Below are 21,506 nucleotides of genomic sequence, written 5' to 3' on the forward strand. Positions count from 1 at the left end.
ATCTGCATAACTATGGGAATGTAGTTTGGCTGGTGCTCTGAGGGCTCCTACTTCTCGGCAATCTCACTACTGAGATTTCTTCCTATAGCCTCTTTCTTGTCTCTGCTTCTTCCACTTGTCTTCAGCTGGATCTTGGCTGCTTAAAGTAACCCTTGCACATGATGTAATCTAGGGATTATACAATAACTTCGCTAAAAATTAGTTTTCTTTTAATTTTTCCATTTTCTTTGCTGCTTTTGAATGATTTCTAGGAAGAAATGGAAAAAGTGCTCATTTGTGTAGCAATGTTCATAATGGAAGACTGTTTTAACTATAGATACTATTTATGAAGAAAGGCTTTTTCATTTGTTTCTAATGTGAATGAAATGAATTGCTTTGAAACCACAGAACCTTGTATTATCTACTCAGTATGCATTGCTCATGGATTCACGGAAATGTGCATTAAAATGGTCCTTAAGCTCACATAATATAATCATTTGATGTTATTCTAGAGTAATTAATTCAAATTATCTAAGCTGGTAATATTAAGACTATATGGATAGGAGTTTATGCAGGTAATCAGGCATTTGTTTCTTGTTTTGCAGGGGCCAAATTGGTCTCCATGCCATTCATGCCAATATACTGTCAATGTATTCTTTGGATAACAGTAATTACTGTTATATAATACACTTTAAAAACTCGGTCTCTTTTTAGTCCTACTGTTCCACCACCCAGAGTGTCTATGGCCAGCCAATGTAAGCTGTTTCTGGAGCAGAGATCAAAGGAACCATAAGAAGTTTCCTAGGATCTTAAGATAATTGAGATCCAGTAGTCAAAACATAGGGTAACAGAATGTCCCAATCCTGATGTGACCAGGACAATCCTGGTTTCACCACTCCCAGTGTACCTAGTACCTAATTCCCCTCTCACAGTGTCCCAGGTGGGATAATCAATTATAGTGTCACCCCATTTAATACATGTTCCTCCAGCTGTTTTCAAAGTCATGTGTTTGGCAGTTAATCATACTGACAACATTTATTTAACGTTTCAACTGTTAAGATAGACAGGCTCCCATGCTGTATTCCTTTTGTTTACTCCCAATATTCTCCATAGGGCTTCCTGTTTTTGAAGAGTTTCTTATGAAAAAAAATTCATAATAATGATGGGTCTTATTTACATGCCATTCAATATGCGTTGAGTGAAGAAAATAACTTCACTTACCTGTCTCCGTCAAATATTTTTCTTTTGAGTGCAGTTTAGGTTTCAAATTGTGTGGTTTCATAGTTGTAGATGCACAAATTGCATACAGCATGAGACACATTGAAAAACAGTGTCCCTCTTCATAAGTCTGAAATGTCACCATTTCTCCCAAGGACATAAGATTTTCTTTATGACTCTTGCAAATACATCCAAAAGTCTTCATTTGTCAGTTTGATAAATGTGCCGCCAAATAGCACTATCTTGGCATATAAATCATTTGCCTGTGAAATTTTTAAAGAGGATTGTCAAATATTTCTTTGTAGTCTTTGATTCTATTGGTTTTAATGCTTCTAATGTGTCAGGAAATATAGCTGACTCTCTGGGGTAATTTTCTCTTAAAGTCCTAGATAGCAGATGATTATAAAACCTAATGAAAAAGGTATCTTTCTCTTCTCATTTGGCTTAGATTTACATCAGAAAATAACAATAGCTGACAGAGTAGTTGTGAACTACATTAAAAATTCTAAAATTTAAAATTCATATATTCTGCCATCTGGAGTCTTAACTAAACATTATTTTATTTTATTTTATTTTATTTTGCGGTACGCAGGCCTCTCACTGCTGTGGCCTCTCCCGTTGCGGAGCACAGGCTCCGAACGCGCAGGCTCAGCGGCCATGGCTCACGGGCCCAGCCGCTCCGCGGCATGTGGGATCTTCCCAGACCGGGGCACGAACCCGTGTCCCCTGCATCGGCAGGCGGACTCTCAACCACTGCGCCACCAGGGAAGCCCAAGTAAACATAATTTTAACATCTTTGAAATTCACAAAGAAAATGTGTCTCTTCTCAAGTAACCAGAAACCAGAATTCGGCTCGATTTTCATTGTTCCCATGTCAGATATTGCTTGGATCCATACCCACTTTGCAAGCAGTGTCATGCATACGTATGCTGAGAGTTTTCCCATTCAGCAAGCAGATTTATAATTCCTCTAGAGACAAGTTTTTGTTGCAAAGAACTAGCATCTCTATATGCATAATCACTCCTTTTTTATGTGTGCTTTTGTAGAGTGAACTGGGATGCTCTTTATTTTTATGGACACATTTGAAAGCCTTTGCTTCCAGCATTTATATTAAGGTGACAGTAACAAAATGTAAGAAATTCAATCAATTAATCATTTAAGATTTAATGAGCATTTACAACAGGTTAGTCTTTGTTAGGCACTGAGATCACAAAGATGAGTAAAAAATGATCCCTGTGTCTAAACGTTCTTAGTCTAATGAAAAGGAAGATTCATTAATGGACAATTATTTTAAAATGTGAAAGGTGGAGAAGTGATAAAGATACTGGTTTCTTTGCAAACCCCCACTTTGCTTCCCCCACTTAGTCATGGGACCACAGAAACTGTAGAGAGTAGCTTGGTCTCCTCTCCTGCAAGGATAATCCTGTGGTCTAACCCCACCTGTCCTCCTCTGGGAACTGGACCACGATGGCTTGGGGCAGCCTGAGGGGAGCTGCAGATCGCTACCTGAGTATGCTCTGGAGTTGTTTGTTTAGTCCTGCAACTCACTTAAGGATTTATATGTGTTCAGTCAAGGGGAACTTACAGATTTGATTTGATGTGAAATCATCCAACTCTTATGGTAGGAAACTCAAGCTCCCAAAGGACCCCAGATACAGATCCAGAAAGTGCTTTTCACAAGGCTTTACTTGGGACTATGTTAGGCTGGAGGAGACAGGAAGTGCAGGATCTAGAGTGTTCAGGTGATTGTAGGATGGGTGGTGGGGAGTTGTCTAGAATGGGACCTGCTCGTGCTATCTTTGCCCTACTAGATTCTATTGACCTTAACCCTCTCTGAATCAGTCCAAGTGGCATTTTTGACAGCAGGGTCATAGTTCCAAGCTCCTTTTTATACAGTTGACAGGTCTGATCCTGTCCTGTCAGCCTTTGCCCCATTTGTAATTCTATTCATATTCATACTATTTCTCCCACAGTAGGGTAGAGAAAGCAAATTTCCTTTCTTGTAATTAAGGATGTCTTACGTAAAGATTTCTCATATAAAGAAATAGCCACAGCATTTAGCTTTGGGCTTGATAGAGCAAAGTCCTCAGCAGAAGCAAGGCTGATTGTCAAGGAAGATTCTGGCCCTGCTGGTAGGAGGCCCTGGAGGCTCTCCTCCCAGCAAGAATGTCAGCCTGTGTCTGCACACCTGACATCAAAAACACAGCTCTCCCTTCAGTTAGTAGCACAGAATACCTATATTCAAGCTGCTTTAGCCTTGAACTGACTGTTGCTGTCAAATTCATGTCTGGGGAAAATTAATATCAGCAGATCCAGTCTGTAGACTAGCGCAGTGCTGGTCAATAATGACCTTTTTTTACTAATCCAAAGCGATGTACAAACTGTAAAGACAACGTAGCAATGTAGCAAGGTTTTCATATAGCTAAATTTATTCAGCTTAAAAGACTCTAAGATTGTTTTTACTTATCTTTGGTGTTAAAAGTCTCCTTATTAAAGGTGATAGGTGGTTATTTTATTTTTAATGTTCCTATCAAGACAAAATGTTGGCAATTTTAGGTTGGTTTTACAAATTTGAGTGTGAAGTTTTGCTACTCCATGAAATGCTAAGGTTTGGGGACCACTGATCTAAGAATCTGGTACACAGTCATTCTCTAGAGCTTTCTCAACCTTGGTACTTTTGACATTTTGGATCAGATATTTCTTTGTTGTGGTGGGCTGTCCTGTGCACTGTAGGATGTTTAGCAGCATTGCTGGCCTCCACCCACTAGATGCCAGCAACAACCCACCCCAACCAGATGCCGCAACTAAAAATGTCTCCAGACACTGGCAAACTCTCAGGGTGGATTGTAATGGTATATAGGTGGGGTCTGTGATCAATAAGTTTGAAAGTTACTGTTCTAGAGACATTGTAAATTTTATATCATTATATTCATAATTTTCCCATAAAGAGTTTTTATTGCAGTAACTGAGAAGTCATGGCAACCATAAATAAATGCAGGGGGCTTCCCTGCTGGCGCAGTGGTTGAGAGTCCACCTGCCGATGCAGGGGACACGGGTTCGTGCCCCGGTCCGGGAAGATCCCACATGCCACGGAGCAGCTGGGCCCGTGAGCCATAGCCGCTGAGCCTGCGCGTCCAGAGCCTGTGCTCCGCAATGGGAGAGGCCACAGCAGTGAGAGGCACGCGTACCGCAAAAAAAAAAAAAAAAAAAAAAAATTATAAATGCAGGAAATAAGGCAAACGAGGCTATATAAAATACATATATATATATAAATAACACCTTGATTATTTTTATTTTTATGTGTATATATATATATATATATTTGTCTTACAAAGATGCTATAAAACTTAATTGCTATTGACAAAGTATTTAAGAATACCCAACAAAGCATATTTTAGATAGACACAATATTATTACACATAATAATATTTGCATTTTTATGTCACTTTTCACTTGAGACTCTCAATCAATTGATTTGTCCTCAGTGTATGATTCTCAGTTCATCTTGGGGAAACTGAGGCACAAGCCAGTGTTCAACTGACATAATAAAGTCAGGGAATAATTAGGCTTCCCGTTTCCTTTATAATACACTAATCATTTTTACTGTTATTATATGTAGCAAATACATATTTAGTATATAGTAAATATATATTTTATATTTTACCATTTTTTATATATTTTATAATATTTTAAACATGTATGTTTATTTTTGCTAGGCAGGCAGCCTCTGGGAAGTAGGGGCAGGTCTTCAGCTGTGTATCTCTGAGCCTGCAGGCTGTGGGCACATCATTTGTGGGCAGCTAGCAGGCATTAGGGAATGCCAACTGCGTTAGCTCAGTCCTCCAAAGTTTCATTATAGATTCATGTTTTAATGCTGGGCTTTTGGCTGTTATCTGAGATTGTGGTAAGAAAAGGAACATAACTGCATTTTTTGTAATAATCTAGTTATAATACAACTTAAAATACATGATGGGATAATCAGGCTGCATTCTGACTTTCATGGACACTATTTATCTTTGCCTCCAATTCCTCCAATAAAAAAAAGTTTAAAATGATAGTTTATGACTGCTTTGGTATAAAGATGGATATAATTCAAACTGGAGTATATTCTTTTTTTTTCTGATTTAAAAATGATTGAAACACTCTCCTGGGCCCCTAAAAGTATCACAAGCCCTGGGCACTGTGCCTACAGTGCCTAAAAAAGAGGTGGGGGAGTAGCATGGACATATATACACTACCAAGTGTAAAATAGATAGCTAGTGGGAAGCAGCCACATAGCACAGGGAGATCAACTCGGTTCTTTGTGACCACCTAGAGGGGTGGGATAGGGAGGGAGGGAGACGCAAGAGGGAAGAGATATGGGAACATATGTATATGTATAACTGATTCACTTTGTTATAAAGCAGAAACTAACACACCATTGTAAAGCAATTATACTCCAATAAAGATGTTAAAAAAAACAACAACAAAAAAAGAGGTGTGCCCTGGAGATAATACATTGAAATGTTAACTGGTGCTTTGCCCCCCTTCATTCCTATGCTCCTGTGGAGGTATTCTGGTTTTATTGCCTCAGGGAAGAATGACCCAGCAGGCAGCAAAAGAGCCAAATTCTTGGCTTTGGAGTTCAAAAGCTTAGGTTTTAAGATTACACCATAGATTTGGAAGAACAGATGAAGAGCTGGGCTGCCCTGTCCCACAGTAGATGAAGAGTTCATGGACTGAAGATGGAGGAGGCCAGAGAAGTTGAGAACATGTGGATTTGTCTGGTATTTAAGAATACCCAGCAAAGCATATTTTAGATAGACACAATATTATTACACATATGTCTTATTTTAGACATGTCTTATTTTAGAATTTATTTTAGAATTTATTCCGAAAACAGCTACTTCGGTTGCGGGCCACTTCACCTCCTTTTTCCTTTCCTATCCCCAAATCCCTCCTTTATTATTATCCAACCACCCTTTCAGTCAAGACGTTCAGAATATTTTTTTTCTCTTTCATCTACATGTTTTAAGAACTGTTTTTCCTTTAGACCCTCTTTCGGTGCAGGAAGCACTGTTATAAATCCATATGAGTAAATATTTTGCTCTCGTTTTGAAAAAAATTGTAATTAAAATTCATGGTAGAAAAATTTCTAAAGTGGTAAGTTGCCTTTCTAATATACTACATGTGTTATTTTAGAATTTATTTCAGTAACTAATCTACATTATTAAATAAGATTCACTTCATTGGAGTCACTGAATAATTACTGTGTTGGATAAGTATTGTTTTCGTGATACTATTAGTTTTATCACATGTGCTAAATTGTTTTTGGGAAGTAGCCTCAGCATTACTTGAAAAGAGATGGGAAATACATGTCCCAAATCCAGTAAATTTATTATTAGAACAAGGTCACAAATATAGTAAATTTTCACTGCATAATTTTTACAACATTCAGATGCAATACCTGATAAATAAGCTTTATCCCTTAACAGATTCTAATTTTTTTCTTAAGGCACCGTGACAGAGAAACTTATCCCAAAGATTATGATATAGAGGGTCCAGAAGAAGTAAAAAAACTGTGTAATTCAACATACTGGCGACTTGGAACCAACGAACCCCCAGTAAGTAGTAGCTACTAATTTCTTTAAGTCCTAATCTTCCTCCTAGTAAAACATGAAAAAGTAGGGGAGGAGCACTTTGTCAATGCTCCTTTTAGCTGTGTTAGTAACTTAGGCAGGTGACCTAGCCACTGTGTGCTTCAGTGACCTTACCTGTAAAATGGGTGCACTTCATAAGGTTATTGGAAAATTAAAATAAACCAATAAAGTGCTTAACTCAATGCCTGGCACATAGTAAGTACTCAAGAAGTTATTATTATTGTTATGATGCTGTTGCTGCAGCTGCAACATCTTGCTAGATGTCTCCTCCAACCTTCACCATCACCCTGTGAAGTAGGTATTATTATCTCTATTTTACAACTGGGGAGAATCTCCTAGAGGTTAAGTGATTTACTCAAAGTCACCCAGCCAGGGAGTGGAAGAGTGAGAATCTGAACCCATTTCTTTGGGTTTCAGATCTTTTGTACTTGTCTTAAGGGGATGGAATTGTGAGTAATTTAAACATGCTGTTATTATTCTCATAACATTTGTACAACTAAGTTACAAAAGGAGTATCCATTGCATAGGTACTTCCTATTTGAATTGCTGTGGGTGGGTTACTCCTTGGCTATTTAGGTGTCTGCTCAATCAGTGTGCAGGAACTCAACTCCCTAAAGACTCCCAAATTGTGTCCTACAATGTCAAGAGTTTGGGGACTAGTTGAAGACTCAATTCAACCTCATAGGATGGCCCTGGGGCCTGAAGAGCTGGTAATTTGACAAGGATGGATGTGAATGTGTTGAGAAGACTGTGTTTGTATATCATATTCTGCCCCCAAAAGGCTGGGCTACTTTGAAAAAGGGTAAGCCTAGGAAGATCTATAATTCTACTTTGGGAATGGTTCTAGAAAATTCTCTGTTCTCCAGGGTGTTGGGAATGAATTAGCTTAGCAGAGTCCATGCTGTTTCCTCCCTTCCTGTTATAGTTTACCATAGACAGAGAACAATAAGGGTAGCCTGAAAAATGGGAATTGATTATAAAGATACAGCTGCCTGGATATGGAACTAGGACACTTACAGGAACCAAGGTGGCTCTAAAGCAAGACATTCTTTCTCTCTCTCTCTCTCCTCTCTATCTGACACACACACAATCTCTCTTGGCATCTCTGTTTCTCTCTGATCTGTTCTCCTCTTGTCCCACAGCTTAAATCTCAGGGACATTCTGATGGTTTCCTCGGTTTCAACCCTGCCCTCTTGCCTTTGCACCAGGCTGCCTAATTGGTCTTTAGCCAGCACATGGATGGAGCTCTAGAGGCCAATGCCCAACTCAGAAAATAACCACCCTGCCCTGCTCTCCCAAACCCAGCTTACCCTTGCTTTCCTGAGCATGGTGAGGACAGGAACAAGTTGGGTAAGGCAGGCATTGCCTGGCATGCACTTCGCATCTTTGACCCTTAAAAACATTTATTTTTGATAAGTGAAAATCTTCTTGGTCTCTGGATTGTGGGAGGAAGTGAGATGAAGTGAAATATGAGGTGTAGGAACCTCAAATATTCATTCCTTATATTCCATGCATTGTAGCAGTTAAGCCTTAGTTTAATAGAGGATGTATAAATAATATTTACCTTCTTTATGACTTTCATTCATAGTCATTGAAACCTTGTCCTTCCTCTACCAGGTTTACAGTGTGTATTAGATAGGAATGTTACTGAACCAAACTTGGGTCTTGCTTCCCAACATGCAGCAAAGCCAAAATTCAGTTGAAAATAGAGACAGGATTTTGAAAAAGGTGTGCTGAAAGTCTCGTCTGCAAACCCCCTTGGGTTCCTGGTGAAGTTATAGATAAGAGGCTCTGGTGATCTGTCTGAAGCAGCAGAGCAGAAAGAGAGGAACTAGCTACATATACATCAGTGGTGGGGCAAGGATAAGTGAGTATTCAGGCCCAGATGTGGCTTTGGGGGATCAGATATGGGCCATGTAAAAGAGAAAGATGACAGGGAGCCATTTTAGAGCCTGCCCAAGAGCACCTCATGTAGGGATGGAAGAGGGATCGACTGTATTCCTATGGGCTAAGACAGGACATTTAAGTGCAGAAATTGGCATCCTGCATCACAGAACATACCATTGAATGTTCCCAAAAAGGTTCTCAGCTTCTATTAGAACACCCTAAGAAAGTCAGCTTTGAACGTCCTTCAGTGCCAGACAGGGTCAGACACAGACACGCCCAGAGGAAACCAAAACAAGATTACATGTCCACTTTTCCTGCATTTGCTTCTCTCCTTCCTCATGTCCCCTCACCCTCATCTTAAACGCTCAAGGAGCCAGAAGGAGTTGGTGTATAAGGAAGAAGTCCAAGGGGGACAATTGGGAAGAAGCCAACTGAAGCAGACCAGACTAAAACATGCCCGAGGTGGAGGAATGAGAATCTTTCATTTTAAATGAAGTTTTGGCTAGTACGTGGGACCGGGCATTTTACTTACCTCAAAAAGGCTCTTCTTGAGACAGAAATAGCAAGAAGGTTTTTATCAATATATTATCTGAGAGTGACCAGAAATGTCCTGGAGCCTGTCCTATATTTCATCAAAGAGCATAAAAAAGAATAAGCCCCTCCAAGTAACTATGAATGGGCAGCGATGGAAGAATAAATTTGTTTTCTAATTGTACCTACTTACAAGTCCCACTGTTCAATGAGCCAGTTGCCCATTTGTGTGTAAAATAGAAGTCTGTTCACATCTCTCTATCCCTTTCCTTTACTTTAGTTTTCTTCATGACACTTCAATGACTGGACATACTTAAGACTTTTTAGTTGTTAATTGTCTGTCTCCCCCTACTAGAATACAAGCTTCATGAGAGAAGGGACTTTGGTCTGTTTTGTTCTCTGCTGTATCTCCAGTTCCCAGAATGGTGTCTGACACATAGTTGGTGCTCAATAAATATTTGTGGAAGGAAGAAATGAAAGAAGACTGTATTTAACAAACATGTATTAAGGTCCTGTTATTTTGTTAAGTGCTGGGATAAGAAATGTATGCCAAGTTACCATGCTGAGTGCTGGGGTAAGAAACATAATTCAAAGCAAGGTCACTGTACATCAGGAATTCACAGGCTTATGGGGTTAATGGGTGCCTACAGCCACAGTGGCAGTGTGCATGATGGATGATATGATACGGAGAAATCAGGATGCTGTGAGGGGCACTTGAACGGAAATGGATTGATGGGAGGGTCAAGGATGACTTCCTAGGGAATTCCCTGGCGGTCCAGTGGTTAGGACTCTGTGCTTTCACTGCCAAGGACCTGGGTTCACTCCCTGGTTGGGGAACTAAGATCCCACAAGCTGAGTGGTGGTACAGCCAAAAAAAAAAGATGGCTTCCTAGTGGAGGTGACCACCGTGAAGCTCCTGAGGTGAATGCTTAAAGGAACCATCTGTTGGTGGAATCTGGAAACATACCACCTAAGTTTCAGTAGTGGCATAATCGAATTCCTACCCCAGTGGCCCCTCAGGCTTCAGGAGGCTGAGTGGGGCCATGGATTCACAGCGGAGCAGTAATTTAATTCAAGGCACTGGAGTTTCTCTGATTGTCTTATTAGTCCAAGTGATTATGGGAAATAGTGTTTTAAATTCTAGTATTTTGTTTTGGTATTTTATTTGGACTTTATTGAGGTACTACTTAGCTATAACAGAGTGAGTCCCATGCAAAATAAATGATCAAGCATACTTCTATCATTGTTTCTTCATTTGTAAAGTTCCTCACCCAAGGACCCTCATGGCACTACCAAAGGCCCTGTCACAATGACTTATGTAAGACCACTTCTGAGGAAGTGCTGCATGTTGAATCCCATAAACTCAGAAGGACTATATACAGAGCAGATTTGATGCTGTGTCATAGAAGGTGAAAATTTTTAGATATAAAAGAACAAAGAGGAACTTGAGAAATTTCATTAAACAGATTTTTCTTATACAGCTAATGGATCAATGCCAAGGCATTTTTGGAACTAACAGGACAACACTGATGAGCAAATTAGGCTAGTATTAGTTTTAACAGCATCACAGTCACTGTGGACTTAAAAATGACAAATAAATGAAAAAAGTGTGCTAAAAGTGTACAAATGTGTGCTAACATTCATTTTATGAATAGATGAATACCACAGTAGGTCTCAAATATGAGCTGTTCTTGTGGATGAAAATACAACATTTAAAAATTAGTGACCCTAGCAGGACAGGAATATAGACACAGACATAGAAAATGGACATGAGGACACGGGGAGGGGGAAGGGTAAGCTGGGACGAAGTGAGAGAGTGGCATTGACATATATACACTACCAAATGTAAAATAGATAGCTAGTGGGAAGAAGCCACATAGCACAGGGAGATCAGCTTGGTGCTTTGTGACCACCTAGAAGGGTGGGATAGGGAGGGTGGGAGGGAGACACAAGAGGGAGGGGATATGGGGATATATGTATATGTATAGCTGATTCACTTTGTTATAAAGCAGAAACTAACACACCACTGTAAGGCAATTATACTCCAATAAAGATGTTAAAAAATAATAAGAAAAATTAAAAAAAATAAAAATTAGTGACCCTAAAAGGGATATAATTATAATGGATCTGAGAAATTCAATTATCATTTACTTAATTGGTTCAGGTACGTTTTTCTTTGATTAACATAGTAGAATAGTATTTTGAGCACTACAATCTTACAGATGCTTCTAGCATTCAGATCTAAGTACCTGAAAGAGGCATATGGATCAAATTGTTATAAATGGATTAATTTTAAATGTCAGTGGAGGAGAACCACTTACACCAGGGAAAAGGAAGATATTTAGGGAGAGTGGGCTGTTGAGTCAGGGCTCCCTCTTGCTTCCTATCTCCATAATCTCTGAGTTTGGAGTTGATGCCACAGGTTCCAGCATCCTCTCCTGGATCTACTTTGGATTGTCTATTCCAATATCAGCACAATTGCATCTGCCTTTCCTGTTTCGGGAATTCTGTATAAATTTTGGCCAACTTGAGTGTACTTTCCTTGTCTTATGCTGTAACTATGGGTTTATTAATTCTATCAAGTAACTTCTTTGTCATTTCTAGGGATTTGGAACATGAAATGAGACATCTGCCATTTTGATTCCATTACCCTCCTTTGCAACTCTTTTTCTGTATCAATAATCATGCCCTAATTTAACTTTTAGAGAAACTAGATTTTAATATTTCATGTATATCAATTTGCTTAAGCAGGTATAACTGTTAGGTTGAACAAATGGCACTCAAAAGGTGCAGTCACACACACACACACACACACACACACACACACACACACATTCTTTGCCTCCATTGTCTATTCACCCTACTTTGTGGAATTAGTTCTTTCTCTACCCCTGGATAAGATCTTGTGCAATTTCCATAATTTTTATGCTCACTCTCAGATAATTAAAAGTCTTTTGGTCACATTTCAATAATTAAAATATCTCATCAAAATGCTGAATTTTATTTAAGGTTAAAGATTTTCTTCTCCTCCAGCTAGAGTCTGCTCCAGGCCAGGGAAGTCTGCAGAGGGATGTGTGTGTAGAAGGAGGGTTAGCTGATTTTCTATTTCTTCGCTTAGTCTGCTCCGTCCTTCCCTCAGACAACTAGACAAATAATAGGACCTCTTGTGATTATTCTACTAATATTAATTCCTTAACTGAGACTGCTTCTGTGACAAGCAGTGGTTTTGTTATCTGAAAGTGACCAGAAGAAAATATGGCACTTGTCCATAATTTATCTCTTCTAGGTGCAGGGAAAGAACCATCCCATAAAGGCTAACTTGAACTGGCAGTGAAGAAAAATAATGAAATTATTTTTTGCACCCCGTAAGTCTCAGTTGTTCAAAATAATGATGGGAAGGGGGACTCTCTGCTTCTCTGGGATCCTTTAAATAATCTGTATGTGGTACTACTGTGTTCACTTAGACATGAAAGTAGAGCCACGAAAACAGAAAACAGGACAAAACTACTGCTGAGAAATAAGAATAGCCTTTTGGATGATTTTTAAAGGTAAAGACTTTTAACAAAGTATCTGTATTACTTTTTTTTTTTTTTTTTTGCGGTACGTGGGCCTCTCACTGTTGTGGCCTCTCCCGTTGTGGAGCACAGGCTCCGGATGCGCAGGCTCAGCGGCCATGGCTCACAGGCCCAGCCGCTCCGCGGCATACGGGATCTTCCCGGACCGGGGCGTGAACCCGTGTCCCCTGCATTGGCAGGCGGACTTTCAACCACTGCGCCACCAGGGAAGCCCTGTATTACTTTTTGATGATGACTTTTTTGGCAGTGGTAGGGGGAGTGCTGTTTAACAGGATAAAATAAGACTCTTCCTCAATTATGACTGAAGATCTAAGATAAAAGATGCCAGCTTCTCCATTTCATAATGAGAACATACAGAGCATTTGGGCAGTAGCTGGTTTTGAAACTCTTGATCTCTCATCCACGTTGAAGGTTAAAAAAAAAAGGAAAAAAGAAAATGTTGAAATTGAAGAGACCTGGATGAGAGTATTTGGAATTTGGGGGAATCATTTGGAGGGGTGTACATGCTGAGTCCCATCCCTCTTGTCCCCACTGGGTGGGGGTGGAAGCATGTCCTGCTCATCAAGCTATAGTGTGGGGCCTGAACATTATCAGACAGGCAATTTGATAAATGTTCCCCTGAAGTTGGGGGACTAGGTAGATTGGGATCTGACTCGTTCCTGAAGCACCCTGTGGCATCAGAGGGGAGACGTGATTTGAGAATTACCTGCACTTCCATCAGTATGGGTCAGAGGAGCATGCTTTCAGGGAACCCTATAGGGAAGCCAAAAAAGAAATGTCAGTTGGGCATCATTTAAAATGAATCTTGCCAAGAGAGATTCTGCCAGGGGGTAAGTCATCCTCAGCACAAAGAGGCTGGTTACACTCAAATGTGGAACTTGAGGGGAAGCCCTAAGTGACTTGCTCTTTTCCTGTACCTGTTACCCAGGTTATATGCCTACTGGGTTTTCTTTTTTTTTTTTTTTTAATAAATTTATTTATTTTTTTATTTTTGGCTGCGTTGGTTCTTCATTGCTGTGCGCGGGCTTTCTCTAGTTGCATTGAGCGGGGGCTACTGTTCGTTGTGCTGCACAGGCTTCTCATTGTAGTGGCTTCTCTTGTTGTGGAGCACGAGCTCTAGGTGCACGGGCTTCGGTAGTTGTGGGGCACGGACTTAGTTGCTCTGCGGCATGTGGAATCTTCTCAGACCAGGGCTCGAACCCATGTACCCTGCATTGGCTGGCAGATTCCTAACCACTGTGTCACCAGGGAAGTCCCTGAGTTTTCTTAAGTGTAGCACATATAGGAAGAGTTCATCTTGGAAGATTAGAAATTCGGACTTAAAAAAATTGATACTCAGGAAAACGGGGAATAAGAATGATATCATGAAGTGCACATCCTGTACACACATTAGATATTTTTTATATTACCATTTGACTCAAGCTAGATTTTATTATGCAAATTAAATGGAAATTTTAGTGATTAGCCTGGGAGTTGGTGCTGTGTTAATTTAGCTATCTCACATATCAAATTGCCAATCTCCAGTTTGTGAAATATATATAAAGCCCCAAAGACTTTTAAACATATGGAAGTGCTTTTATAAATTATCCACCCTATGTCAGGTTATGAACATTTCTAGACCAAAGTGATTTTTTTACATTAAGGTGGTGTAGGATTAGATTTGCCTATGTGCAACAGAAACCAAAAATCAACAGTGGCTGTTCACATAAGGTTTTATTCTTTTATGTAAAAAGTCTAGAGGATAACAGGCCAGGACTGGTATGAAAGTTCCATAAATGGTCAGAGACCTACCGCTTCTAGCTTTTTGCTCTGCCATCCCTTGTGTAGGGCCCAGTATGGCTGCTGGAAACCTGTCATTATGTCCACATTCCATGCAGCAAGAAGAGAAACAGAAGCAGGACCTTTCCTGGAGGTTGTATATATTTATTCCATTTATGCCCTGTTGTCCAGAACCAGTCACTGGTCATATCTGTGTATAAGGGAGACTAGAAAATGTAGTCTGAAACCTCACGGGCCCAGCTAAAATTTGGGGATTCTATTATTGATGAAGGTGGGAAGTCTAATATTGGGGGATAAAATTTACCTCTGATACAGGAAACACAGAGGTTAAGATTGGGCTCTGGTCTTGTTTATGGTTTCCTTTGCTGTGCAAAAGCTTTTAAGTTTCATTAGGTCCTATTTGTTTGTTTTTATTTCCATTTCTCTAGGAGGTGGGTCAAAAAGGATCTTGCTGTGATTTATGTCATAGAGTGTTCTGCCTATGTTTTCATCTAAGAGTTTGATAGTATCTGGCCTTACATTTAGGTCTTTAATCCATTTTGAGTTTATTTTTGTGTATGGTGTTAGGGAGTGTTCTAATTTCATTCTTTTACATGTAGCTGTCCAGTTTTCCCAGCACCACTTATTGAAGAGGCTGTCTTTTCTCCACTGTATATTCTTGCCTCCTTTATCAAAGATAAGGTGACCATATGTGTGTGGGTTTATCTCTGGGCTTTCTATCCTGTTCCATTGATCTATATTTCTGTTTTTGTGCCAGTACCATACTGTCTTGATTACTGTAGCTTTGTAGTATAGTCTGAAGTCAGGGAGCCTGATTTCTCCAGCTCCATTTTTCGTTCTCAAGATTGCTTTGGCTATTCGGGGTCTTTTGTGTTTCCATACAAATTGGAATCTAAGGGGAAAAAAAAAAGGTCACAAAGAACCTAGGGGTAAGACGGGAGTAAAGACACAGACTTACCAGAGAATGGACTTGAGGATATGGGGAGCGGGAAGGGTAAGCTGGACGAAGTGAGAGAGTGGCATGGACTCATACACTACCAAACATAAAATAGATAGCTAGTGGGAAGCAGCTGTATAGCACAGGGAGATCAGCTCGGTGGTTTGTGACCGCCTGGAGGGGTGGGATGTGGAGGGTGGGAGGGAGGGAGATGCAAGAGGGAAGAGATATGGGAATATATATATATGTATAACTGATTCACTTTGTTATAAAGCAGAAGCTAACACACCATTGTAAAGCAATTATACTCCAATAAAGATGTTAAAAAAAAAAAAAGAATGGGCTCTGGAGTCAGATGGCTTCTTACTGATTCTTGGCTCCACCACTTACTAGGTTGTAACTTTGGTCAAGAGTTTACAGTTTTCCATGTCTTTATTTCCTTGGGTGTAAAGTGAGAATAGAGTTTTCATGAGCATTTAATGTGAAGACATTTAGAATGGTGTCTGGCCATGTGCTCTTGTTATTACCATTATCCCCATGATTTATTGAAACTCAACTAAGCTACAGCTAGGATAGCCTTTGGGTTTTATTTAATACTCTAGCTCTAGAACTTAGTAGGATGCCTGGCACTTCACAGATATGGATGGATGAATGAATGAATGAGTCAGACTGCATGTTTTGAATTGTGGAACTTCTACTTTTCTCTCTGGTTTAGCTGGGCATTACTTTATCCCTTTCAGCCTCAGTTTTCCCTTCCTTAAAATGAAGATAAACTATGCCTTTCTCCCTCCAGATCCACTCTTCCTCCTTCTCAACCCTGCTCTGTGCCAAGCAGGCTGACCTTTATGGATTGCATCAGTGAGCTCTTTTGCCCTCTGGCCTCCTGTGAATTGCCGGGAATTGGCCTTTGGAAGGCACTGATAGGTGATCAGCAGTGGGAGGAGAGTTGGCTTGGACATTTATTCCCGTGCTTTCCTCCCTGCAGGGCCATGGTTTGGCAGTGGCTGTATGCTGTGGATTGAACGTTTGTATCCCTCCCAAATTCAAATGTTGAAATTCTAACTCCTAGTGTGATAGACTTAGGAGATGGAGCATTTGGGAGGTGATTAATTCATGAGGGTGGAGTCCTCATGAATGAGATTCATGCCCTTATAAAAGAGACACCAGAGAGCTCCTTTCCCACTTCTGCCATTGTGAGGACACTGTGAAAAGATGGCTGTCTATCAGCTAGGAAGTAGGCAGTCACCAGTTACTGCTAGTACCTTGATCTTGGCTTTCCCAGCCTTCAGAACTGTGAGAAATAAATTTCTGTTGTTCATAAGCCACTTAGTCTGTGATATTTGTAACATAGCCTGAACAGACTAAAACTCTGTGTCTATTCTGAAAGCCACAACTACCAAATGACCCTCTCTTTGCGGCTGTAGATCATTCTGGGTTCCATAACTGCCCTACCCTATGCCTCCCCAATATTGCTGTCTTCAGGGTGCTTCATCATTGTTTGTTTATCTTCTGAATTCTGGCCACACTTTTATAAATAGATCCTTTATTAAACTCTCTTCATTCCCCATTTGATTTTTCTTTTCCTTCCACCACGATGATTGATATACAACACTCAGGGTTGATTTAAGTATTTAGGGGAATAACATATATAAAGTGCTTAATATGGTGTCTGATACAGAATAAGCAGTCAATAAACTTAAGAACCACTAGTGCTATTACTATTTCCTTTTAATACTCATTATTTCAGTTTGGCAATATCTTTGTTTCATATAATTTTCAATGGTATTGATTGATTTATTGAAATATTTTACTGTCAAAAATGATGAGATTCACAGAAAGAGAGACAAAATGAAAAGGCAGAGAGCTATGTACCAGATGAAGGAACAAGATAAAACCCCAGAAAATCAACTAAATGAAGTGGAGATAGGCAACCTTCCAGAAAAAGAATTCAGAATAATGATAGTGAAGATGATCCAGGACCTCAGAAAAAGAATGGAGGCAAAGATCAAGAAGATGCAAGGAATGTTTAACAAAGACCTAGAAGAATTAAAGAACAAACAAACAGAGATGAAAAATACAATAACTGAAATGAAAAATACACTAGAAACAATCAGTAGCAGAATAACTGAGGCAGAAGAATGGATAAGTGTCCTGGAAGACAGAATGGTGGAAATCACTGCCAAGGAACAGAATAAAGAAAAAAGAATGAAAAGAAATGAGGACAGCCTAAGAGACCTCTGGGACAACATTAAACACACCAACATTCACATTAAAGGGGTCCCAGAAGGAGAAGAGAGAGAGAGACAGGACCCAAGAAAATATTTGAAGAGATTATAGTCGAAAACTTCCCTAACATGGGAAAGGAAATATCCACCCAGTCCAGCAATCACAGAGTCCCAAGCAGGATAAACCCAAGGAGAAACATGCCGAGACACATAGTAATCAAACTGACAAAAATTAAAGACAAAGAAAAATTATTAAAAGCAACAAGGGAAAAATGTTGGGAACTCCCATAAGGTTAACAGCTGATTTCTCAGCAGAAACCCTATAGGCCAGAAGGGAGTGGCACGATATATTTAAAGTGATGAAAGGGAAGAACCTACAACCAAGATTACTCTACGCAGCAAGGATCTCATTCAGATTCGATGGAGAAATCAAAAGCTTTACAGACAGGCAAAAGCTAAGAGAATTCAGCACCACCAAACCAGCTCTACAGCAAATGCTAAAGGAACTACTTTAAGTGGGAAACAAAAGAGAATAAGAGGACTTACAAAAACAAACCCAAAACAATTAAGAAAATGGTAATAGGAACATACATATTGATAATTACCTTAAAAGTGAATGGATTAAATGCTTCAACCAGAAGACACAGGCTGGCTGAAACAAGACCCTTATATATGCTGTCTATAGGAGACCCACTTCAGACAGAGGGACACATACAGACTGAGTGTGAGGGGATGGAAAAAGATATTCCATGCAAATGGAAATCAAAAGAAAGCTGGAGTAGCAATACTCATATCAGATGAAACAGACTTTAAAATAAAGAATGTTACAAGAGACAAGGAAGGACACTACATAATAATCAAGGGATCAATCCAAGAAGAAGATGTAACAATTATAAATATATATGCACCCAACATAGGGGCACCTCAATACATAAGGCAACTGCTAACAGCTATAAAAGAGGAAATCAACAGTAACACAATAATAGTGGGGGACTTTAACACCTCACTTACACCAATGGACAGATCATCCAGACAGAAAATAAGGAAACAGAAGATTTAAATGACATAATAGACCAGATAGATTTAATTGATATTTATAGGACATTCCATCCAAAACCGCAGATTACAGTTTCTTCTCAAGTGCACATGGAACATTCTCCAAGATTGATCACATCTTGGGTCACAAATCAAGCCTTGGTAAATATAAGAAAATTGATATCATATCAAGCATCTTTTCCAACCACAACACTATGAGATTAGAAATCAATGACAGGGAAATAAAACAAAAAACACAAACACATGGAGGCTAAACAGTACATTACTAAACAACCAAGAGATCACTGAAGAAATTAAAGAGGAAATCAAAAAATACCTACAGACAAATGACAATGAAAACATGATGATCCAAAACCTATGGGATGCAGCAAAAGCAGTTCTAAGAGGGAAGTTTATAGCAATACAATCTTACCTCAAGAAATAAAAAAAATCTCAAACAATCTAACCTTACACCTAAAGGAAATAGAGAAAGAAGTACAAACAAAACCCAAAGTTAGTAGAAGGAAAGAAATCATAAGGATTGGAGCAGAAATAAATGAAATAGAAAACAATAGCAAAGATCAATAAAACTAAAAGCTGTTTCCTTGAGAAGATAAACGAAATTGATAAACCTTTAGCCAGACTCATCAAGAAAAAGAGGGAGAGGACTCAAATCAATAAAATTAGAAATGAAAAAGGAGAAGTTACAATGGACATCAAAGAAATACAAAGCATTGTAAGAGACTACTACAAGCAACTCTATACCAATAAACTGGACAACCTGGAAGAAATGGAAAAAATTCTTAGAAAGGTATAACCTTCCAAGACTAAACCAGGAAGAAATAGAAAATATGAACATACCAATCACAAGTAATGAAATTGTGATTAAAAATCTTCCAACAAACAAAAGTCCAGGACCAGATGGCTTCACGGGTGAATTCTATCAATCATTTAGAGAACTAACACCCATCCTTCTCAATCTCTTCCAAAAAGTTGCAGAGGAAGCAACACTCCTAAACTCATTCTACAAGGCTACCATCACCCTGATACCAAAATCAGACAAAGATACTACAAAAAGAGAAAACTACAGACCAATATCACTAATGAGTATAGATGCAAAAATCCTCAACAAAATACTAGCAAACAGAATCCGAAAACACATTAAAAGGATCATACACCATGATCAAGTGGGATTTATCCCAGGGATGCAAGGATTCTTCAATATATGGAAATCAATCAATGTGATACACCATATTAACAAATTGAAGAATAAAAACCATATGATCATCTCAATAGATGCAGAAAAAGCTTTTGACAAAATTCAACACCCATTTATGACAAAAACTCTCCAGAAAATAGGCATAGAGGGAACCTACCTCAACATAATAAAGGCCATATATGACAAAACCACAGGTAACATCATTCTCAATGGTGAAAAACTGAAATAATTTCCTCTAAAATCAGGAACAAGACAAGGATGTCCACTTTTGCTACTCTTATTCAACATAGTTTTGGAAGTCCTAGCCATGGCAATCAGAGAAGAAAAAGAAATAAAAGGCATACAAATTGGAAAAGAAGAAGTAAAACTGTCACTGTTTGCAGATGACATAATACTATACGTAGAAAATCCTGAAGATGCCAACAGAAAACTACTAGAGCTAATCAATGAATTAGGTAAAGTTGCAGGATACAAAATTAATGCACAGAAATCTCTTGTGTTCCTATACACTAAAAACAAAAGATCAGAGAGAGAAATTAAGGAAACAATCCCATTCACCATTGCAGCAAAAAGAATGTAGTACCTAGGAATAAAGCTACCTACAGAGGTAAAAGACCTCTACTCAGAAAACTATAAGACACGGATGAAAAAATCAGAGATGACACAATCAGATGGAGAAATATACCATGTTTTTGGATCGGAAGAATCAATATTCTGAAAATGACTGTACTACCCAAAGCAATCTACAGATTCAATGCAATCCCTATCAAATTACCAATGGCATTTTTTACAGAACTAGAACAAAAAATCTTAAAATTTGTATGGAGACACAAAAGACCCCAAATAGCCAAAGCAATCTTGAGGGAAGAAAACAGAGCCGGAGGAATCAGACTCCCTGACTTCAGACTATACTTCAAAGCTACAGTAATCAATACAATATGGTACTGGCATAAAAACAGAAATATAGATCAATGGAACAGCATAGAAAGTCCAGAGATAAACCCATGCACCTGTGGTCAACTAATCTATGGCAAAGGAGGCAAGGATACACAACGGAGAAAAGACAATCTCTTCAATAAGTGGTGCTGGGAAAACTGGACAGCTACATGTAAATGAATGAAATTAGAACACTCCCTAACACCATACACAAAAATAAACTCAAAATGGATTAAAGACCTGAATGTTAGACCAGACACCATAAAACTCTTAGAGGAAAACATAGAACACTCTTTGACAAGCCGTAGCAGAATCTTTTTTGACCCACCCCCTAGAGTAATGGAAATAAAAACAAAAAGAAACAAGTGGGGCCTAATGAAACTTCAGAGCTTTTGCACAACAAAGGAAACTGTAAACAAGATGAAAAGACAACCCTCAGAATGGGAGAAAATATTTGCAAATGAATCAATGGACAAAGAATCTCCAAAATATATAAACAGCTCATGCAGCCCAATATTTAAAAAACAAACAATCCAATCCAAAAAT

General features: G+C 39.0%; 1 protein-coding gene across 1 annotated transcript in view; it reads left to right on the forward strand.

The window, feature by feature from the left end:
- The window catches only part of CFAP95 (cilia and flagella associated protein 95), a gene marked incomplete at its 3' end in the record, with an annotated part of 86,311 nt that overhangs the window by 14,798 nt on the left and 50,007 nt on the right, over positions 1-21,506 (forward strand). The window contains 1 exon segment of the mRNA XM_079707077.1: positions 6,692-6,800. Coding sequence (XP_079563203.1) covers positions 6,692-6,800 — 109 coding nt within the window.

Source organism: Hyperoodon ampullatus, assembly GCF_949752795.1.
Source record: "Hyperoodon ampullatus genome assembly, chromosome: 6".
NCBI classification, from domain to species: domain Eukaryota; kingdom Metazoa; phylum Chordata; class Mammalia; order Artiodactyla; family Ziphiidae; genus Hyperoodon; species Hyperoodon ampullatus.